General features: G+C 38.9%; 1 protein-coding gene across 2 annotated transcripts in view; it reads right to left on the bottom strand.

The window, feature by feature from the left end:
* Nucleotides 1–669: 669 nt before the first annotated feature.
* Nucleotides 670–22,753, bottom strand: part of NKAIN2 (sodium/potassium transporting ATPase interacting 2) — a 1,024,603-nt gene continuing 1,002,519 nt past the window's right edge. The window contains exons 6-8 of one of the 2 annotated variants that reach the window (XM_066247954.1): nt 5,900–5,981; nt 5,161–5,249; nt 670–1,795 (exon numbers count right to left, since the gene is read on the bottom strand). In XM_066247954.1, coding sequence (XP_066104051.1) covers nt 5,225–5,249; nt 5,900–5,981 — 107 coding nt within the window. In that variant the 3' untranslated portion in view covers nt 670–1,795; nt 5,161–5,224. The remainder of the gene's footprint in view (nt 1,796–5,160; nt 5,250–5,899; nt 5,982–22,753) is intronic. The other variant, XM_066247955.1, reaches the window with a different exon arrangement.

Here is a 22,753-nt window from a genome sequence, read left to right as displayed (position 1 = left end):
CAAACATATACAAGCCACTGAGAAATTTAAGCACAAGTGCTGGAACCTTTTTAAAAAATAGTTTATGTTCCAATAGTAACCTTTGTTCCTTTGTCATTTTCAAATGTGTATGTGTGTATATCATAGCTACCCATGCAACACAGTAACGGGACTGGTTTATGTAGTTCTGGATGAGACAAGTTCCAAAGTAGGTTAACCCAATAACTGAAACTTCATAGAAACCAAGAGAAAAAGTTGCTTCATGCCAATGTATAACTTTTCCAGTCTGAATTTCACTGCATTTAAAGATGGAATATTTGTTTAAAAAGTTGTTCTTAATGTCTCAGGTGGATCCAAGAAAAAACATGACTCATCTGAATTCCTGACAAGCCTGAGCTAATTATGTTTTCCCCTAATGGAAACCAAATAATGCTTGAATACATAGAACAAAATTTCCTAGAAATTTTGAATATTCCATAAACACATTGATCTACTATTAAGTTTCCAAAGGCATCTTGTTGCCAACTACGTTAACAGCACAGTTTTTCTGCCACAATAACACAGGAGGATTAAAATACACTCTAACACACAATGGATCCCCCTAATCACCACACAGAGATCTCAAATATTTCACCAAGATAACTATTGCTCCCTCCCCACCCACCCCGAAAATAATCTCATACGCTGAAGTTAGGAAAAAAAGCTCACCTATGTAGGGTCTTCGATTTGAATTAGATATAAAAGAGTAAACATAGCTAATACATATTCAGTTGGCCTCTGTTGATAGAAATCCACAACTGTTCCTGTGTTAGTAAAAGACATTTGTAGATTCTTATAAAAGCACCTAGAGTGCAATAAATAAAATCAGTGAGTTACGCCATTTCTGCTTTCTGCTTCCAGTAGATTAATGACTTTAGTAGATTATTAAGTTTTACTTTGTTCCACCCAACCCCAACAGGAGACCGTATTTAAGAATTATAAAGGTGACAACTATTAACTGTTGTTATTACTGTTACTCGTCCCTTTTTGGCCACCGTGGAGGCGCAGTGGTAAAGCACTTGGCTGACAGCTGGCAGTTTCCGTCCACAGACGCACTGGAGCTGCTGGGCTCTTCAGTCTCGTTTCTTGACATAAAACATACAGACTCGAGCTCATTCAGAATTAATAGCAGTGTGTTGGCCTAAAGGAAGTGACTTGGGGATGTCTGCACTGAGATTCTCGGGCGCACAACTTAGGTGGGTTAAGGCAAGTATGAACGGTACAGCCTTTAGGGCAAACGACCTGCCATTTCAGACTTGGGTTACAAGGTCCTCGTGGCATGTTTCGCTTATTTTTGCAATTGTGTTGCCCACACAGTCATGGTGCTATCAAGATGTATGGAGTGCAGAAGACAGGACTCTGGAGCTACTGTGCCCTGGATGCCTTCACAGCTCGCAGAGGCCCTCTGGCTGAGCTGCAGAGGAGTGAGTGGCGGCCAGCAGAGGGCACCAACAGGTCTCCTTCTGAACTCACCAAAGGCCTGGGAGAAAGGAGCCTGCTTTCAGGAAATCCAGGATGGGCGTGGCCGGCATATTTGGTTCAGTTAGAAAGAGGAGGCCAAGTAGAATGGGTGTGTGCCTCAGTATGTGTGTGACTGTTTGTGTGTGTGGTGTTCCAGTGCATGTGAGGCTTTGTGTTTGTTTCGTTAATATGTATATATATATATATTTAAACTCAGTTGCTTCTTGCGCTTCATAAAATGCAGGAGGCCACTGCGAAACAAGTGTTTTGTAAGGTCCAGGAGCTGACATTATGAAGCCATCTGTATTATTTCGACCTGGGAGAGAGACAGAGACAGAGACAGAGAGAGAGAGAATGTTTTTAACCAAGGGGGAAACCTCAGCACCTTTTTGTGCCTCTCTGACACAACTTGAGGTGACACAACTCGAGGGAGAAAAAAAAAAGTCGAAGCCCAATTGCAATTGTGCTTTAAATAGACAATTTTCCTCTCCTTTCCTTTTTTTTTTCAGTGCAACCTCCTGGATAGAGAGGCTTATGGTAATTTAAAATCCATTTCTGGGGACAAATAAAATGAATATGTATTGCTACACAATTAGACTGCCAGAAAGAATGCGATGTTTTCAAATGTTGCCTCATAGATGGTGGGACTCACTCACCCACGCAGACCCTGCTTGTTAAGGCACATGGGTGGGTGCTAGTCAAGCAGCTACTTTGTTACAAAATCAACCTTTGGACAGGGGAATGTTACTACTGTACAGCAACTTCATAGCCGCTGTTGGTTTCATAGAGGTTTACCAAAGTGTAAGAAAAAAAATAATGGAGTTTTTTAGATGGATTATAGATAATCTGAAGAATTATAACCCAAGAACATTTACCAAATGTAACACATGAAATAAAAAGAGGAATGTCTATTCATCGACTGCAGGAGGGACACGCGGCTGTGAATGGAAGTATATTAGGCTGTATTTTCAAAGCTCTGTCTGGGTTCTCTGCCACAGAAGATTTGCTGGGGACAATGGAAGCCCCTCAGCTAAAATTGCACATTGCTTTTAAGCATTTGCTCTCCTTCTAAGGAACAGCTTTTACTTCCAGTTGCTATATAATACTGTCAGGGTGCTTGAACTGGCCCATGATGTTAAATTACTCTTACTTTATGAGGCTTATTTACGGCAAGCTGACAGGAGAAGGTACACCCTGCAGGATAAAGATATAGGAGATGCTCAGGTCTCCGCTGCTCAGCAGGGGATTAGGTTTATGGGTGCGTCAGCTTTGTTGTTTCACAGGATTTGCGTAGACAGTGGCTGTCCAGTGATTGATTTTGAGGTCTACAAGTTGAAAAAGTCCTTCTTCATTCAACACCGCATAATGTGACGTCAGAAACACAGAAAAGGGGGAGGGGTGCAGGCATGAATGGAAGTATGGAGGTGAAGTTAGTATGAAGAAGTAGAAATAAGTATATAAGATTCAGGGAATGTAATGCTGGAGCAAACTAATGGCCCATTCACAAATTTGCAAAGAACACTGAACTAAGGGGGCTGGAAAACTGCCTGATAACTGACAGTTTGTGTAATCTTGTTTTCCTGTCACTTATCTCAATCTCCTCATTTGTAAAATAAGGAAATTCAGGCCATTAGGGAATATTCTGTGGGAGGGATAGCAGTCATAATTTGACAGGTATGTTGTTATGTATTTTAACTATATCTAACTTCCTAAATTTGAATTCCATTAAATATTTAATTTATTTCATAAGCAGTGAGATTTGAAAGCTCTTCTATAATTTTACTATTCCCTGGAAGTAAAGAAGAAAATCATATTTTTATTACTTTTAGGTTAGCATTCAATTTATTCTATTCAATAAAATCATGGGAAGTTTTGTCCTCAAGGAATTTAACGCTGGATAATAAACTTTGCAGAGTCCCCTCTTTAAAGACATTAGAATTAGAAATGATTGATTAGAAATAATATAATTAATATATATAATTAGGATACTTATGTTATTCTTATAATTGAGCCTTACTAAGTGGTTACATCTAATTTATTGTAGCTTGATCATATTTATCTATCATTCCTATTGACCAACATAATGAAATGCTGTGTGCTAAAAATGTTATGTGTTATTGTCAGAACAAGCAATTGGAAGCCTTGTTGATGTCCCAGTTAACTCTTAAACACAAACATATTATTACATGTTACTTGGGCTGGTATTAGATGAGATATATTATTTACAGAGGAAATCCTTTGGGAATGGAATATAGTATATATTAATTTGTGACTAGATAAAGTCTTTCCATGAGTAATATATGTTAACATAAGCATTGGTCCCAATACTAATAAATTATGTTCATTAAGCCTTACTATGTGACACGTTCTAGTTTTCTATGCTTTACATGAATTATTTCATATAAATTCAGAACAACTATATGAAGTATTTATGTAATCAACTCTATGTTTCCATGAGAAAACAGGCTTGGTGGGAATAAATAAAGTTATATGTCCAAGGTCATAAGGAATTTATCTCACACCATCTATCTTCAGTAAGCCATCTTAACCACTATTCCTTATTACTTTGATCTTATTTTTTAATAGGACATTTTACATAAGACTATGATACAATATCGTAAAGAATGGTAAAGTATTTATAGAATTTATCATTTTATTTTTTGTTTAAGCTATCAAGTCTTTTTTGGAAAGATAGGAAAAGTAAGCATAAATATTAAACAACAATAGTACAGGGAAAAATAAACAAGAGAATTAATAGAGGAAAAGAGATTAAGAAATGTTTCATAAAGGGACTGTATTTTAAGATAACTTTTAAGATAACTTCAAAGTTAGTTGGGTTTCAAAGAGTAGAATTTGGTGGTGGTGGGAAGACGTTTGTGCCAAGAGAATAGCACGGACAATTGGAAAAATACACGCTATATTTGCAGAAGGCAAAAGTTCTAGTTTGGCTGAAAAATAATGCTTAAAGGGAGATATCAAACTATTCATGCCCTCAATGGACTATCAGCTTCAGGAGGACAGGGGTCAATTCTTATTCATCATTATATTTCCCTAGCATGTCCCAAGATCATATACCTATAGTTGGGACTTAAAAGTTATTAAAGGTTGAAAAGAAGAGGTAATGGCTCAACAAAACTTTGGGGCCAGATCAGAGTAGGCTGTTAGGCTATGGTAGGGAAACTGGACTTTGTTCAGAAGGTAATAGCTTTTAGGTTGGGGAGTGAAATGATCAGAGTGATAACTTCAGAAAGATTAATTTGGAAGCCACATGAAAGATGGGATACAGGTTCTAAAATAAGAAGAACAATGAAAATCTTACGCTCATGAATGCCAGAATTAGGGCAGTGGTTGTGGGAATGCAAAAGAGGGAAGCTGTGATGTACTGCTTACAGAGGGAATGCTTTGAGGCTTTGCTGTGAGTGGCATACCAAAAGCTTCCAGGGAACGACAGGGACACAAGAAAACTGGAGTCATGATGCATAAATCATTCACTTTTTAAAAAGAAGTGTTAAAGGTATGTATAAAGATTAATCTCTCTGGAGAAATACTGTAAAAATCTATTTATTATCCTACACACTAACAATATTGAAAGGTAAAATGATTCAATGGTGGAGGACAGCGACAACAAACACATATCTTCAAAGAGAGAAGCTCACATTTCAAAATGAATTGGAATCTTACTTTCTACTTTGCTCTTCGCTTGCAATTCAGCATATCACTTGATGCTGATATATAGAATTTGTTATCAGTTGTTATCCAAAGGAATTTGCCTAAACACAGATATAAAAATCAGGCTCTGATTGTATATCTGCTCTCTTGTGTGCTAGAGTTAAGGGTCTGATAAGTTGCAGTGTTAATATTTTGGTTTCATTTTTACTTTTCACATCAGAAAAATAATAAAGTATCACTCAGATTTTGATTTTTTTTAACATTATATATAAGTAGAGTGATAACCTATCAGTTATCATCCAAGTGAGAACATTTTTGTGAGTAATAAGGGGTACTGGTAATAATTATATCAGGATAAACCAGGTAAACTGAGTGTATCCTGGGCAAAGCAAAGCATATGGGTTATATGTTTTCACACATAACTGTCTACAATGTTATATCATTTCAAATATAATATATATACTTCTGGATAATTCAAAATATTAGTATATGAAATATGGTTTTTTTGGCCATGAAGTTGACACTTATATAAGACTAAAGGTAACATTAGGTGTGGCATTTCTGATAAGTTAATTAAAAAAATTATGAGTAAAATGTTATTAAAACTATCCCATTCAAAAAAAATATAAGTAGGAGAGAAAATACTAAAGTATCTAATTGAAGGAAAGTTGCATGCCATCTATTTTGTGCTACAAGAATATTTACTTAATCATCAGCATCCCAGAAGAAAACCTCCCAAGTAAATACTTACATGTACATAGGCTGTAGTTGTAAATGAGATGTCTTCTGAGGCCCTTGATAGCCATAAGAATCAAAGCCACCTATGAAATCAACTGAAAGGGACAATGGCCTTCATTAATTAACTTTTCAGAAGAGATAAACATTCATGATCAAGGTATCACTCAGATTCATCAAATAAACCTTGACTAATTTAGAGAAAAGATAGATACCTCAAAGTTATGATCCCCCCCCCTCATCTGCAAGATTCAACTATTGCTTTATAAGAATCTATTCACTTGGAAGAAAAACATATATACCTCTCAAGTCACCAACACCTAATCATTGTAACAAAACTGACTTACATATTAAAGATGCTATATGTCTTTATGGTTAGTGTGGAGATTTTCTGTAACGCGTTACACATGTAAAAATTAATGATGGCTTAAGCGCATGTATCTATAGCAATTTCAGCACTAGATAGTAACACTGTATACTGTGATTGTCAAGTACAAGGCACTACGCTGGAGCTCAGGAATATTAACTTAAGGTGGCTATCATGTGGTTTATAATGTGAAACAAATAATCATAAATAAAAATGTGGTACAATGTCTAACCAAACATTCCAATGCAACACATACCTAGATATTTAAAGTACAATAAAATATAATAAGAGTCATTGTGGTAGATTATACTTTCCAAAATACCAAAAACAGTATCTCCTATTCCACATGTGCTTACAATGTGCTTGTGACACACCTTTCATCTAGTGATTTGGGTCTATGTCCCTTCCTCTTGAACTCTGTGGCTGCTTTGACAGACAGAGTACAACACAAGTGACACTATGTAACTTCCAAGGCTAGATCATAAAATGTCCTTCTTGCTCTTTTGAGATGCTGTCTCTTGAAACATAGTCCCCATGCCCAAACTAGGAAGCCCAAACTAACCCACATGGAGAGACCAATGGAGAACTCATGGGAATGTATTTTGGTTGAAAGGTAGCCGAGGTCCCAGCTGATAGCCAGCATCAGTACACAGATGTATGGGGGAAAAAAAAATGCCTTCAAATGATTCCAGCCCCCAGCTGTTGAGTCAGCCTAGTCTTGAAGTCTTTCCAGCTGAGGCCTCTCATATTACAAATCAAGACAAGCCACCCTCAGTGTGCCCTGTCTGAACTCTTAACCCACAGAATCTGTGAGCATAATAAATGGTTGCTTTACACACTACATTCTGGCAGCAATAGTAACTGGAACAGTTAATACTAAGAGTATTGTAAAAAAGTTTTGTTTTTGTTTTGTCTTTTTCATTCCTGGATGTAGAAGTTGTGTGGCGAGAATAAGAGATGAAAATAACAAAAGGGATGACAAGATATACAACAGGAAGGTGAAAGTAAGGGAAATACAGGCTAAATTAGGATGTCCTTGGATAGCTTTACTTCTTCTAGTGCCTTATTCTATTGGCTTAGTTTTAACTTTTGGTTCTCTTTATAATATCTTAAGTGTTATAGGTAGAAATTGGAGCAAGGTGTGAAGTAACATAAATTCCATGATGTCTATTTGTCTTTTAGTGGGGGAAACCTTTTTTAAAAAATAGATTTTTATTTCTTAGAGCAGTTTTAGGTTTACAGAAAAATCAAGCACAAAGTACAGAGTTCATAATACATTTCCTATCCCCACACATTTACAGCTTGCCCCACTATCAACATTCCCGCCAGAGAGGTGCATTTGTTACAATCAATGAACCTACGCTGGCCCATCGTTATCACTGAAACTCCAGGGTTTACATCAGGTTTCACACTCAGTATTTCATATTCTATGGGTTTTGATTAATGTATAATGATATGTATCGTACAGAATAGTTTCAGTGCCCTAACAATTCTCTGTGCTCTGCCTTGTTATCTGTTTCTTCCCTAATCTCTAGCAACCACTGATACTTTAACTGTCTCCATAGTTATGCCTTTTGTAGAATGTCATATGGTCGGGTTCAGACAGTGTGCATCCTTTTCTTGCTGGCTTCTTTCACTTAGTAATATACATTTAAAGTGCCTCTATGTATTTTTTTTTATGGTTTGATATCTCCTGTCTTTTCATCATGAAACTCTTTTTTTTTCAAGGCAGAATTTCTCCTCATCAAAATTGAAATAATATAATGAAAAAACAAAACAAAACCCAGAGATCTTGATGTCAGAAAGGCCAGGGTTCAAATACTGCTTTGACCACTTGCCAGCCAGCTGTGCGACCTTACACAAATCACTCAACAGCTCTTAAAATAGGAATCATAATATTTATTTCATACAATTAGTGTGAAGATTAAATAAGATAAGGAATTTTACATAGAGTCCTGGGTGAGACATATGGTGTAGAAAAAAATACTTAAAAGCCCCTTGAAAAATTAAGGACTCATTCTAAACCTATGACATGGAGGAGAAAGAAAGACAGAAAATGTTTAATTTGGGACAAGCATAGAACTATAGCAAGTATTTTATAAAAGATGAATTATAAGAGAATGAACTTCGTCTGTTTTCTAAATTTCCCGCATTTTGTATATTAGCTAATATAAACAGTACCAGAAGAGCTAAGTAATAAATGAATGCCAACTATATTTAAAGTTTGTATTTTGAGAAATGATTCTTCATGATGGGATTTGTTGCAGACAGTGTCTAAATTCTCTTTCCTTTGGATTTGCTCTTGTGGACACTGAGAATTACTTGAGGGAGTTTGCTGAGAGGTTTTCACAACATTTGAGTTTCCTTTTTCTGGGGTTCCCTTTTCCGTAGGAATGGTCCACATGCTGGTAATGGAGAATAGAGTGGATCAGAGCAGCTCAAGTTCAGGGCAGATATAAACAGTAAGGTTTCCTCCACAGATAGTGAGATCACAGTCAAGCTCAGGTTTATGTGTTGTTGTTATGTTTTTTTTGTTTTTAAATATTTAATTAGCTTATTTTTCCCCTGAGATTTCAGATAAATGGCAGAAAAAGGAAGATAGTAATTATAAGCTGAAGGTCATGGAATGAACCAAGGGATAACCTTAAAAAACCATGATGAATCTTCAAGTCCCATGGATTGAGTCAGGGCCAAAGATGGGAAACAAAGCTTGATCCGGAGCAATGTACCTTCCTCAGACACGAGGAAAGGCCAGAAGGGAAATGAGGTGTGTCCTCTGCATGAGTTGTGAAAAGAGCTTGAGTTGTCTGCGGCTTGCACTTCCTACCCATGATCTGTCTGATATGCAGGTGGTAGAGCTGGCTTACAACTACCCACATGGGGAGAACAGAACTAAAGCTCTGATGGAAGGATTGCTGATGTTCTGGTCATTCAGATCAATTAGGGCCAGGGAAGAAGTTTCAACAGCAGATGATTCAGAACCAAGAAAGGAAAGAAGAGATCTGAATGTAACCAGATGGATTTTCACTGTGATGCTCATGGGTGCTGGGGTGATGTCAAATTTAAACCAGAATTACAGGGCATAGTTTCTGTACTTGATTTTATATACATGTCTGTGTTCACAGCCAACAGAATGATGTAAGGTCATTTTCCACATGCACTCATTCTGAGTAACTTTATGGATGTCTACTTAAGTATCTGAGGGAGATGAATAGGAGTAAATGGGATTGAACTGACCACAGAGTGAACGTTGCAGTGGTCAGTGTAGGGGACGTGGTGCCATAGAGTGAACGTTGCGGTGGTCAGTGTAGGGGACGTGGTGCCATAGAGTGAACGTTGCGGTGGTCAGTGTAGGGGACGTGGTGCCATAGAGTGAACGTTGCGGTGGTCAGTGTAGGGGACGTGGTGCCATAGAGTGAACGTTGCGGTGGTCAGTGTAGGGGACGTGGTGCCATAGAGTGAACGTTGCAGTGGTCAGTGTAGGGGACGTGGTGCCATAGAGTGAACGTTGCGGTGGTCAGTGTAGGGGACGTGGTGCTGGGCATAGAGTGAACGTTGCGGTGGTCAGTGTAGGGGACGTGGTGCCATAGAGTGAACGTTGCGGTGGTCAGTGTAGGGGACGTGGTGCCATAGAGTGAACGTTGTGGTGGTCAGTGTAGGGGACGTGGTGCCATAGAGTGAACGTTGCGGTGGTCAGTGTAGGGGACGTGGTGCCGGGCAAAGAGTGAACGTTGCGGTGGTCAGTGTAGGGGACGTGGTGCCATAGAGTGAACGTTGTGGTGGTCAGTGTAGGGGACGTGGTGCCATAGAGTGAACGTTGCGGTGGTCAGTGTAGGGGACGTGGTGCCATAGAGTGAACGTTGCGGTGGTCAGTGTAGGGGACGTGGTGCCATAGAGTGAACGTTGCGGTGGTCAGTGTAGGGGACGTGGTGCCATAGAGTGAACGTTGCGGTGGTCAGTGTAGGGGACGTGGTGCTGGGCATAGAGTGAACGTTGCGGTGGTCAGTGTAGGGGACGTGGTGCCGGGCATAGAGTGAACGTTGCGGTGGTCAGTGTAGGGGACGTGGCACCTGCTCCTTTCACAGAATGCTGCTCAGTCACGTCTGGAACTCTCTTTGGTGCATGGGGGTGAAGAAGACACTGTTATTTTCTTTCTCAAAATACTAGCTTACATCTTTAAAATACTTTCAATACTACTTTGGTCTATTTACAATTTTTTTTATATAATCACCCTTTTATTCTGGGTCCAAATAGGCTACTGCATCCTATAAACCTTTTCTGAACAATAAGAGTCACAAAACATCTGACATGTCCTTCTCTGTGTAAATCTGATGGCACAGAGAAACTTGTCTAATAAGCACAAGTTTGCATTATTTAGAAAAAAAAAAGTGTCTTTTATTAATCAGGAATCTCCTTAATTCCTAAAGTTAAAATTAAATATATTTCCAACACCTGAAAAATACTTAATGATTCTGAAAGCCATTTCAAGTGATATCATTTATATTTACAATATTACATGAAGTGGGTAGAAATAATTACCTTCATTTCATAGGTAAATGCAAATTTATTTGACTGTCTGGGGACACACCCTAGCTGAGAATGGTACTAGGAGCCAGGGATTCACTTTCCCTACTGAGCATATTGAAAACGTGATTTGTGTTTTTTTACTCATGCCATTCCAAAAAAAATCCTGGAATATTACCACATTTTGGATTAAATAAAACTTCAGACTTTTCCTTCTTTATGATTCATCTAACACATTTTTAGAGTTCTTTCTTTGAGTCCTCTATTGGTTATAGATGTCTCCTTTTGTTATTTATTCTCTAGCACCTTTTCTCTGTTCTTTCTAGAAAATTTCCTCCTTTATCTTCTTCCCAAATCCATTCTAACATTCTCAGATATTCTGATGTGAATAACAATAAAAGTGAAAAGCCCCTTTGTTGGAATCGCCAGTGACAGTTGCAAACACGTTTTGACTTTCTGCAATGTGTCTTTAAGAGGTGACGATGGCAAGCCCCTTTCAAGGTTTCGTTTATTTCCTCTGGGTCTGGTAGCTTGGGCAGACATCATAGGGACATTTAAGCAATCCTTCTGGAAATTATTTATATTCTCAGCTACATCTTGTGTAACTCTGATTACAGCAATATTTGTCAAAGGAAGGAGAGATGTTCTTCTTACAGCCATTTGGTGTATTGTCTATGTTATTGCAATGCTTATCAGAAATGTGAAAGACAGAGAAATCATTGAATGCCTGAATGAGAATTAGGAAACTGAGAATGAAAATATGACAATGAGTGCAAGATAAGTGGAGGAAGGGGTGGAAAACCTAGGACATGCCAAGGTTTTGAATATGAGGGAAGGAAAGGAAAAGGCAAGAATCAAAGCTGACTCTTAGAAATTAGTTAGCTAGAAAACATTGCTGCCTTTACCAGAACAACAAAGCAGGTCAGGAATAAGTTGGTGTTTGACTTCACTTGGAAATGTATTATTTAACTTATAAGTGGTACATATGATATAAACGGCAAGGACCAGGATCACTTGGAAAAAGGGAAATGTAACTGTAATTGGTGCACAGTGAATTGGAAACTTGCTAGTATTTTTTTTTCAACTTTTCAGTTATAGTTGACATTTAATATTATATTAGTTTCAGGTGTATAGCATAATGGTTAGAGATTTATAAAACTTACGAAGTGATTCCTCCATAGACCATAACTTAAAAAAAATTTAAAAATTTATTGATTTTAGAGAGAAAAGACGTGAGAGAAGGACACACACACACACACACACACACACACACACACACACAGAAACATCAGTCTGTTTCTGTATGTGCCCTGACTGGGAATTGAACCAGCAATCATTGCATATCAGGATGACACTCGAACCAACCAAGCTATTTGGTCAGGGCAATCATGAATTTCTTTCCCCTCACTTGGCTTTATTTTGCTTCATCGCAACATATCTTCACCTGACATCTTAATTTACTTGTTTATCTGTTGATTCTACCACTAAAATGTTACTACTTTTTACTACTGTTTATTACAACCCTAGAACCCAGAACACAGTCTAGCTCATGGAAGACCCTTAACATGTATTTACTGAATGAACTGTAAAGAAAAATAAGGCAATCATTAGAGTAGGAAAGATGCTGATAAAATTTCCAAGTGGAACTTGATTGAGTACTTTTACCCTTTCCCCTATAAGCCCTTGAACAATAATAAAGAGAGGGCTTTTTATTGAAGAGCTAGAATGTGAGCTATTTTTTGGGTCCTGTGAGATCAAAGAAGCTTTTTGAATATCAACAGGGAGAGGCCACCCCTGGAGTCTCTGGCCTAGAGGAGTGGAAGCAAAGAGGTGAGGCTATCCTTTAGTATCAAATGACTAGTGTGAGAGAATCATTCATTAATAAATGCTATCAAGTGTTGCAAATGTTGAGAACTGGCAGAAAAAGAAGCATTGTTCTTTTTCTGGCCAGTTCATAGCATCCTAAAGAGAGGTACACAGCTGGGTAGAAGGTGAGAAAATAAAATCTGTACTTGCTTCATTGGAAGAATTTGCATTGGGTCCAATGAAGACAACTCATGACTGTTACCACTTTCTTTGCAATTGCTGCAGAATTTTCTCTTTGCCTTAGTTCTCTTATAAGGGTATGTTTACATCTGATCTATGGAGACACTTGGAGCTCTAATTATTTTATATTAATAAAGTGCCATATCAGTTTAATTACTATGACTTAGTACCATTAACAATAGTAGGATTTAGAAATTACCAAGCAAGAGAAACATTCTTTTTGAATAAATCTTCTTTGCTAATATATATATATATATATATATATATATATATATTCCCTGTTGTGAGCTTCCCTTTTATCTAAACCTTTTAATCATGAACACTGAGTTCAGCAAACTTCAAACTGCCTTTTTAAATACATGTTGGCATAGAGTTATTGTAATGTAAAATTGTACTTTGGTTATTAATGATAAAGCTACTAGGCAACATTTTCTCTTTTGGACACAGAGTTGGAAAAGACCATGAAGGGAAGTTTTAAAAGGCAGTTCACAGAAAGCTACTCCTAAATATTTAGAAGAACCCATTGAAAGACATTAAAGAATTTGTGTGGGCCTATGAAGATAGAGTACATATCCATTATCTCTGTGGGTAAGGATTTCAATTGTCCGTATCTCTAGTCATACAAAAGGAATCTTAGAACATCATCAACCATAGGCCAATTTAAAAAGAACCATCCTTCTCCCATGAGAACTTACATGGTGGCACCAATCCAACCTACTGTGTGAGTCTAAGGTGTTCGGTTTGGGCTAACAATCAACCGTGAGTGGACTCTGTGCATTTTTTTTTCTTCTCATTAGGAAAACCCAGCTCTTGATGGTGTGCTTTATCCTGTTGCTGCCTGAAAGGTGCTGGAAGCACTATGCTGAGTGCTTCTGGCGGGTGGAGCAGGCATTGGGTGAAATGAGACTTATAGCTACATCACTGCTGAGGCTTCACTTCCCAGCCTTGTTCAGCAAATGTGTTTTCTCTGGGTCCTAGAGTCCTATTTTCCACATTCCTCTCTGAGTGGTCTCAGAATCAGATCTTCAATATTTTAAACTTGGTAACACACTTATATATGCCCAAAACTGAAAGTGAAAAGCAATCACTGGCCCTGGCCGGTTGGCTCAGCGGTAGAGCGTCGGCCTAGCGTGCGGAGGACCCGGGTTCGATTCCCGGCCAGGGCACATAGGAGAAGCGCCCATTTGCTTCTCCACCCCTCCCCCTCTCCTTCCTCTCTGTCTCTCTCTTCCCCTCCCGCAGCCAAGGCTCCATTGGAGCAAAGATGGCCCGGGCGCTGGGGATGGCTCTGTGGCCTCTGTCCCAGGCGCTAGAGTGGCTCTGGTCGCAACATGGCGACGCCCAGGATGGGCAGAGCATCGCCCCCTGGTGGGCAGAGCATCGCCCCTGGTGGGCGTGCCGGGTGGATCCCGGTCGGGCGCATGCGGGAGTCTGTCTGACTGTCTCTCCCTGTTTCCAGCTTCAGAAAAAAAAAAAAAAAAAAAAAAAAAAAAAAAGCAATCACTACAATGGGAACAAAAGAAAATAAAACATTTCTTTCATTAGAAATCATCTGAGGAATCACTTTAAGCTTTTGGTTCTAGAAACTTAATAAAAAATGAAATAGAAGTTCCACTTGTTAAACTGTTTTGTCTTTTCATTCTGGTCTATTTCTGCCAGTTCTCACCGAGGGCAATACCTTACTTAGGTGAGAAACATGATGATTTTCTGCTGAGACCAGGATCTTGCTATCGAATAGCCTAATAAGATAAGCCACTGCCAGATACATCTCAGGGAAGCTATAAAGTGGTATAAAGATTGAGGGCTTTGGAGTCAGAAGACCTGGGCTTAGCTGTGCCTTCACTTCTGGCCAGCATCTTACCCATAAGCAGGTCACAATTGCTCTGAGCTTATTTTCTTCCTCCATAAGGTGGGGATGGAAAAACAATTCCAATTTTACAGAGTTACTGAGAGAATCATTTGTGTGTAATACTTAGAGGCATGTATATTAAAGATACATGATGTATAGATTTGGCATGTCATCTCTTTTAGTAAGAGATTGATACAAAGAGAATAATTTGAATTATGCTTTAAAATATACTTTTAAGTCCTTTACAGAGAGGATGAGAACTCTGTATCAGAATTCATGACAATTCTTTATGGAATGATGTAAGTATGAAAGTCATCAGCAGAAACTGAGGCAGGTCCATGAAAATCTGTTAAATGCCCACTTAGTTGGTTAACTGTGGTCTGACATGCAATAGGAGTAGGCTGTGTGACATCCCACTTTTAGGAATATACCCCAAGGACACCATAGAAGGGTTCCAGAAGGAGAAATGCACCTCCCCATGTTTATAGCAGCATTGTTCACAATAGCGAAGATCTGGAAACAGCCCAAGTGTCCATCAGAGGACGAGTGGATTAAAAAGCTTTGGTACATATATACTATGGAATACTACTCAGCCATAAGAAATGATGACATCAAATTATTTACAATAACATGGATGGACCTTGATAATATTATACAGAGTGAAATAAGTAAATTAGAAAAAAACTAAGAACTATATGAACCAATACATAGATGGGACATAAAAATGAGACTTAGAGACATGGACAAGAATGTGATGGTAACAGGGTGTGGGGTGGAGGAGTGGGGAAGGGGCGAGGAAGGAGAGGGAGGGAGTGGGGGAGGGTAGGGGCACAAAGAAAACCAGATAGAAGGTGACGGAGAACGATTTGACTTTGAGTGAGGGGTATGCAGCATAATCAAATGTCAAAATAATCTGGAGATGTTTTCTTGGAACATATGTACCCTGATTTATCAATGTCACCGCATTAAAATTAATAAAAATAAGATTTTAAAAAATAAAAAAATAAAATAAAAAAAGAAAACACAAAAATGAAAGATTCTATAATTAAAAAAATACATAGTTCTGAGTTTCCACATTTCAAATATTTTTGAAATTAATATGTCTGGGAGCAGCCTGGATTGTGGTCTGTGAGGTTTTAGCATGTACATAGGGAAAGGAACTATCCAACAGATTGGGCAAAAATATTATAATAAAGCCTTCGAGAGCTCATCCTCCTGGATTAGGAAGAAGAGATGAAGTCAATGCCGGTGGAAGGCTTACTTTGGAGAGGAAGATTTGGGCAGGGCTGCAAGGAGGCATAAGGATAATTGCTGGTATAGAGTGTTGTTGAAGTTCTGGAGGAAAAGAAGGATTTTATGTTTGATAGCATTGATTTTCTCAGGCTCAAGTCCTAGACTTAAGGAGCTTAGGAAGATTTGGCACTGGTCCCGTGGCGAGTCAATGGGAAGGAGTGAAGGCACCATCAGCGGCAGAGGAGAGAAAGCACTCATCAGCAATGTGCAGCAACCCGGGATTAGAAGTGAAGAAACGGAACCTGAAGTCATCAGGCGTGAATGTTGAAAGGAAGGAAGGAAACCAAAGGTGCCGGTAAGAGCATCACTGCTGTTACTAATCCTGGAGCTGGAAGATGACCAGAAGGATCCAATGCATGAGATAAAGAAAGGTTCCAGTGGAGGGAAGCTCTTAAGTAGGGATAAAGATAAATTTCTCCAGGAGGGAGGCAGGAGAATAAGGTGGGAGAAAAGATAGGCATTCATAGTCAAGCAGGGAACTTTGAACTTGGTGATCTTGAAGAATGCTGGTTCTCCATAATGAAGGCAATCCTAATTAGCTTCTCTTGAATGAAATCAAGGGGGTAGATGAAGTGAGTGGTGGTGAGGGTGGTGAGAGCTGAGAAGTTCGGTAATTTATAAAGCTAGAGTCAGAAAATTATGTATCTGGGTATCTTCAATACTTTTGATAGATGTGGGGAAGCGTGCAGGATATGACAAAATAACTAAGTGTCTTAAAGGTGCTTAGGCTTGCTTTGTGCCATGAGGTTGGATGAATTAGATTTGTCAGTATTTTGTTCTCTGTTAGAATTGCTTTCAATTATAAATGACATGCCTTCAGCTGAAATTGAGAGCAATTATTGCAGGCTATAGGTGAACTAGTGAGACATGATTGGGTATGTCTTCTCAGCTGACATCCAGAATATATTTAGAATGCACAGTGCATTTAAATGCAGTAGTTTTAATTGGGTGTGGGCACAATAATGTATGCATATTAGGGAAATAAAAAATAAAGCATGAATGTTATAATAATCCCGTAGAGAACTTCTGGCCTTGAGTTTTGGCTAACATAATTTTTACATCATATTGCAGCCTCCAGAAAGGAAAATCACAAAGTTCCTGAGCCTAAATTCACCATCTTTCTATTATTTATTTATTTATTTATTTATTTATTCATTCATTCATTGGAAGGGGGAGAGAAGGGGAGAGATAGAGAGGCGCATCAACTCATTGTTCCACTTAGTTGTGTCATTGATTGCTTCTCATATGTACGCTGGCCAGGGTTTGAACCAAGATCCTTGGGATAGAGCCAGCAATCCTGGGATCTAACTGGTAGCCTGGATGCTCCTGGATGAGACTCTAACCACTGCACCACTGGCCAGGGCAAAATTAATCATCTTTTTAGAACAACAGTTGCAGTTTCAGGAAAGAGAATTCCCAGCAGTTGCTCTACTGTTTTGGTTGATATTTGGGAAAGTTGAAACTAGATTTGCTACAGTGAGCTCATTGAAAACACTTAAGATCACTCCTGTGTGAATTATGGTGTACATTTGGTCACTACAGATAAAAAACATAGTCCTCTTTTAAAAAGGCACATCTATTTTTTGCTAAATTCTACACAGCCCTCTGATTTATCTTTTAGGTTTAGCTGAAAAGTCTCTTCCTTCAGGGAAGAATTTCTAGTCTTCTGAACTGGACCAGACACCCTGGGGTACTTACTATGGCAGTCCCTACTCGCCTTGTCCAACCTGTTATTACACTTCAGTGTAATCCTCATGTGAAGTGTGTGCTAGACTGTAAGTACCATGAAGGCAAAAGAAAGTATCTGCTTCACCCCTAGTGACGAACTCAGATGATCGGAGAGTGGTTCCTGAGAACTATGGTAAGTGTTGAAAGAATCTATCTTGAATATCACAGTGAAGCTATATGGAAAATATACTTAGAATCAAGAAACTGAAGTTCTATTCCCAGTTCTGCCTCCAAATAACTGTTTGATTTGGAGCAAGTCAATTTGAGCAATCCTTTCCTCAATTCTCAAATTAGAGGACTAAAAAGTAGGTGATGGCTAATGTTGTTTGTTGCTCTACAGTTCTGCAGAATTCCATACTGCTGGGATTGATTTACATACCAATGGCATCAATAAAATATTTAAAAAGAGCAAATCTGCAAAGGCATAGTGAATGGAAAATGTAGTAGAGAAGAATGAATTCCCTCTGGTGTTACTGCTATTATACATTGATTTTCCTACTCAAGTTTCCAGGAAGATGCTCTGCTGAATAGGGTATATACATATATATGGCATTTGAAACCGGAGATACGACAATTCCCAATTGGAAAACAGAGTGATGGAAAAGATCGGGCCTGGGAAAGGGGATTAGGGTTGATAGGTTTGGAGCCAGCAGAAATACTGTTGCCCATTCAATTTATTTCAGTAATGTAGGTGTATGAATGTGTGAGTACGTATTTCCTTTCGTCTCTCTGCTCCTGGGAATTCCTTTAACATCAACTTCATTAGTTACAAAGGCAGCAATCCATATCCAATTTTCTTTTTGTGTCAGGATTGTTCATGTATGAACTAGATTCCTTTGTTGGGAACATTTGCAATTAATCCTATAAGCCAAGAAACCAAAAACACAAATTTTGCACTGCCCACCCCAATGAATCCTGCTGACTCTGAGCCCTGACCACCACCCATTGTTACACAGAAACGAACTGAAATTCCCACTTTGGGCCTAACCTAATTTTAAGTGATAACGGGCACAGATTCCCAGAAGTACTCTATGCCTCTTGATAATAACATCCTAATTTCCTTTCCTGGTAGCTGGTTTAAATAAGATTTTAGCACCAAAGAAAATTAACCTTCAAATTAATTGTAATTATAAAATGCCATCGCTAATTTTTGTCTTCAGCCTAATTACTTTCCATTATTTAAACTAACCTCACCTCCTGTGAGCTTCGAGTTTGTTTCTCCTTCATTCCCTGCCATACAATGCCGACTGATCCTAGCGGAGGCCTCCCTGAGTCGCCTGCAGGAACAGTCGCACTGAAATGTCACGGGGTGGAGGGTTACTTCCAAGGAAGGTGCTCTCCCAGGGCTGCGTGGAAGGCTGCGATGCTCTCCTTTGAGTTCCACACACCTGGTGGCCATCCTCAGAGATGCAGGGATTTTTAGCCCTCTTGCTGTTAAAAAGGGAACAACTTAGCCAGGTCTCTAGTTCCCATTAGCTGCCACTTCCCAAAGGGAAAGCACTACCCGGATGTGGGAAGTGGGCACCGCCGCCAGCATCATTCATCACACGGTGAACATGGAGAGCGCGGTTTTCTTGCTCAGCGTGTCTCAGCTGCGGACGGCTTTCAGAGTTCTGTTTCCTGTGCCGGCACTTTGACTTGTTCTCATTTGTTTTTTGGGGAAGGGACTAAGGGACACAATAACTTTACTTTGTGAGTACGGGTATCTGCGTCCAGTGCTAAAAGCATCCTATTCTTCTGCCCCTCGGCTGCTGCTTTCTTTCTCAATGTCATTATCGATGCAAATTTAGAGTGATGGTGAGGAAACACAGAAGTCCCATTACAGGTGGGCTGGGTATCAAAAAACGGGAAGAAGCAGCATAATCGGAATGGAAGATTTTTCTTGGAATCATTTCTGTACATGTCATCACTTTTTCCATTCACGTGCTCTGGCTTTCTTTTCTATTGAGGCTGATTTTGAAAACCTGGATGCTCTACATCTACTGGATTACTTTATTGTTCTGAATAAAACTCTCCTTTATCACACCGAAGTTAAAGGTCCTCTTTTGCCAGTCTGAACATTGTCACCTCAACATTGGCTCTTTAGAAAAAAGGGCCTCATGCTGGCTTCCGCAGCATACATACTAAAGTTAGAAACAAAGTCCTGATTGTTTTGAATCAGCAAAGAATAGAGAATGAATCAATTTCTTTCTCTCATATTTTTGAATTGGGAACACAAGATTTATTTTAAAATGATCACAGTGCACATGTATATGTGTAGATGTGTGCAGGGATGTGTGTGTGTGTGTATATATAAAAAGCAGTATAGAGGATACATTAGGAGAAAAGGGAGAAAGGAAGAAGTAATTGTTGAAGAATCAGACTCAGTTCTGACCTGAATATACAAATTAAAAAATAAAGCTCATATATTTTCTTTTCAATGACCATAAAAGAGAATAATTTAACAGCAGGCTAAAAAAGGACTAATTTAGGGAGACTTAATAGTAAAAATGGTATGTCTTACTGTTAGGGGATCATATTGTCACCAACAAAAACTTGCATGGAGTGACAGGAGGCTTATGTATATATAGGCATTTGTTTCAGGTATTGGTCATTTATTTAGTCCTTTACATATGACAGCAAGTTTTTGTCTTTCCTTTTATTTGCTTAGAAAATGACAAAAGGTGTTTTACTCTAATCGGTTAGTCATTTAACTAGAATAAACTGGGGCCTAAGGAAATGTCACATTTCCTTAGAAGTTTCCATAAAATCCAGGAAATGTTTGTGGAGAGCTGAATGATTCATTGATTTATTTTCCAGGTAGTTACTGAGTCCTGCTCTAGGTTGGGGATATATTAGATGCTGAGGCTATAGTGGTGATCAAGGCAGGTGGTCCCCAATGGCATCCCCTAATACTCTCTTATCCTGAAAGAGTCAATATATGCTATATTGGTGTCAAAAGTTCACAAATAAACTCTGTGACCTTGGGTATAACATTTAATCTTTATGGGTCTATAAAATTAAGGTGTTGAAATAGAACCATAGGCGATAGTTTTCCATCATTTAAAACCCAGCAGTATTTTTAATTTTATGGAAATCTTAAGCAGAACAAAAAGACATAAAATGAAATAAATGCAGAGCTCCTGTGCTTTGGGAAGTTGGAGAAGGAGCAAGGTAACACCCTCTACCTTCGCCCCCTACAGTTCTGAAGGGTATGGCTAGAGATTAGTAGCATTCAAAGTCTGGGGCTCCAGGCTCTGATAATACGTGATTCTGTTCAGAGATGAGGGAAGTAGTGGTAAGTTTTGTTGGGAGGGAGGCTGGTAGATATGGACAGTACTATTTCACTCAGTCACCTTCAGACTTATAAAACATGTTATAAAGAGATGATAAAACAACAATATACTATTCTCTCATTTGATTGCTTGGGTATGATATTTAAAAAGTAAAGTAGACACATAATTCTACCTGTCAACCTGACATTCAAGAAGTTAGCATCTTTTTTAAAGTGTTAATTGCCTGCCCCTTAGATTATGTTTGAAGAATGACTGACTTATAAATAACAAGAAAGCAAGTTCAGTTTACCAAACAGATGTACTGTGTGGCCCTAACAACCAGATAGACAGATAGTGATAGATAGAGAGATAGATAGATAGATAGATAGATAGATAAGAAGGAAGGAGGAAGGAAGGAAGAAAGGAAGGAAGATCAGGGGACATATAACATGTCAAAATCTTAACAGAACCAGAATTCAGAATTCTGGGGAGTCATTCTATTTCTTTTATATCTGTACTTCTATACATTCTTCAGTCAATATACATTTCTTTATAAACAGGAAGAAATAAATATTTTTTAAAGGGGGAATACACTTCCCTGCTCCCCCCCCCACCTCCCCCACAGGTGGGAGATTGTGTTCAAAGAATTGCATCAAAACTCAATGATGCTGACAAACTGCAAAAATGATCAAAACATACAGAAAGGAGTTCAATACACTGACACGCAGCCTGCAAGCTTTAGAAGGAAAATCAAACAAAAATAACAGAAAATTATTAGCCTCAGAGAAGTAAATAATTTCCTGTGGTTTGCTTTTCAAATGAAAGAGTCTGTAAGTTGACTGTGACTTTTATTCTAAGGCCAGTTGGTTTTGAAGAATTTAGGACAGGTTTTTATGAACTTGTACTTGGTTGGAGGGCTCCTGCCTGCGCACATCTACATGGTTAAACATCTAAAATTCATTTTTCTTTTTTTTTTTTTTTCTTTTTCATTTTTCTGAAGCTGGAAACAGGGAGAGACAGTCAGACAGACTCCCGCATGCGCCTGACCGGGATCCACCCGGCATGCCCACCAGGGGCGACGCTCTGCCCACCAGGGGGCGATGCTCTGCCCATCCTGGGCGTCGCCATGTTGCGACCAGAGCCACTCTAGCGCCTGAGGCAGAGGCCACAGAGCCATCCCCAGCGCCCGGGCCATTTTTGCTCCAATGGAGCCTTGGCTGCGGGAGGGGAAGAGAGAGACAGAGAGGAAAGCGCGGCGGAGGGGTGGAGAAGCAAATGGGTGCTTCTCCTGTGTGCCCTGGCCGGAATCGAACCCGGGTCCTCCGCACGCTAGGCCGACACTCTACCGCTGAGCCAACCGGCCAGGGCTAAATTTCATTTTTCAATATTTTTTCCAAAATAAGGCCCTTAGAACATATTTTAAAATGACATTCCATAACTTTCTCCAGATTTTTTTGAATGTTTACAAAACATCAAATGTCTTAATGGACCCATTTTATTTTAGAGAACTGTTGTTTAGTTTTAGCTTAACTATTAAGCAAAAACAATATAATTGAGAAATTAAACGATTTTTTTTCTTATTATGGATTAGTGATTTTTAAAAATCTAACAATGCTAATGAAGCAGAGGCATAAGTTCTTAGTTCTATCACTAAGTAGAATCTGACTGTGGTGCAGAAGAACTGAGGACTAAGTGTGAGGAAAGCTACATGGTGTATAATAAACGGCACCTCAGGCCAGGAACCTCTGAACATTTTATTTCTCTCACAGACTATTGTGAAAGAGAACAAGTAGAGAGGAACAGAAAAGA

Source organism: Saccopteryx bilineata, chromosome 12 (assembly GCF_036850765.1).
Source record: "Saccopteryx bilineata isolate mSacBil1 chromosome 12, mSacBil1_pri_phased_curated, whole genome shotgun sequence".
Classification (NCBI taxonomy): Eukaryota; Metazoa; Chordata; class Mammalia; order Chiroptera; family Emballonuridae; genus Saccopteryx; species Saccopteryx bilineata.
The sequence above is the reverse complement of the archived record's forward strand: the minus strand, read 5'-3'. Positions and strand labels throughout refer to the sequence as shown.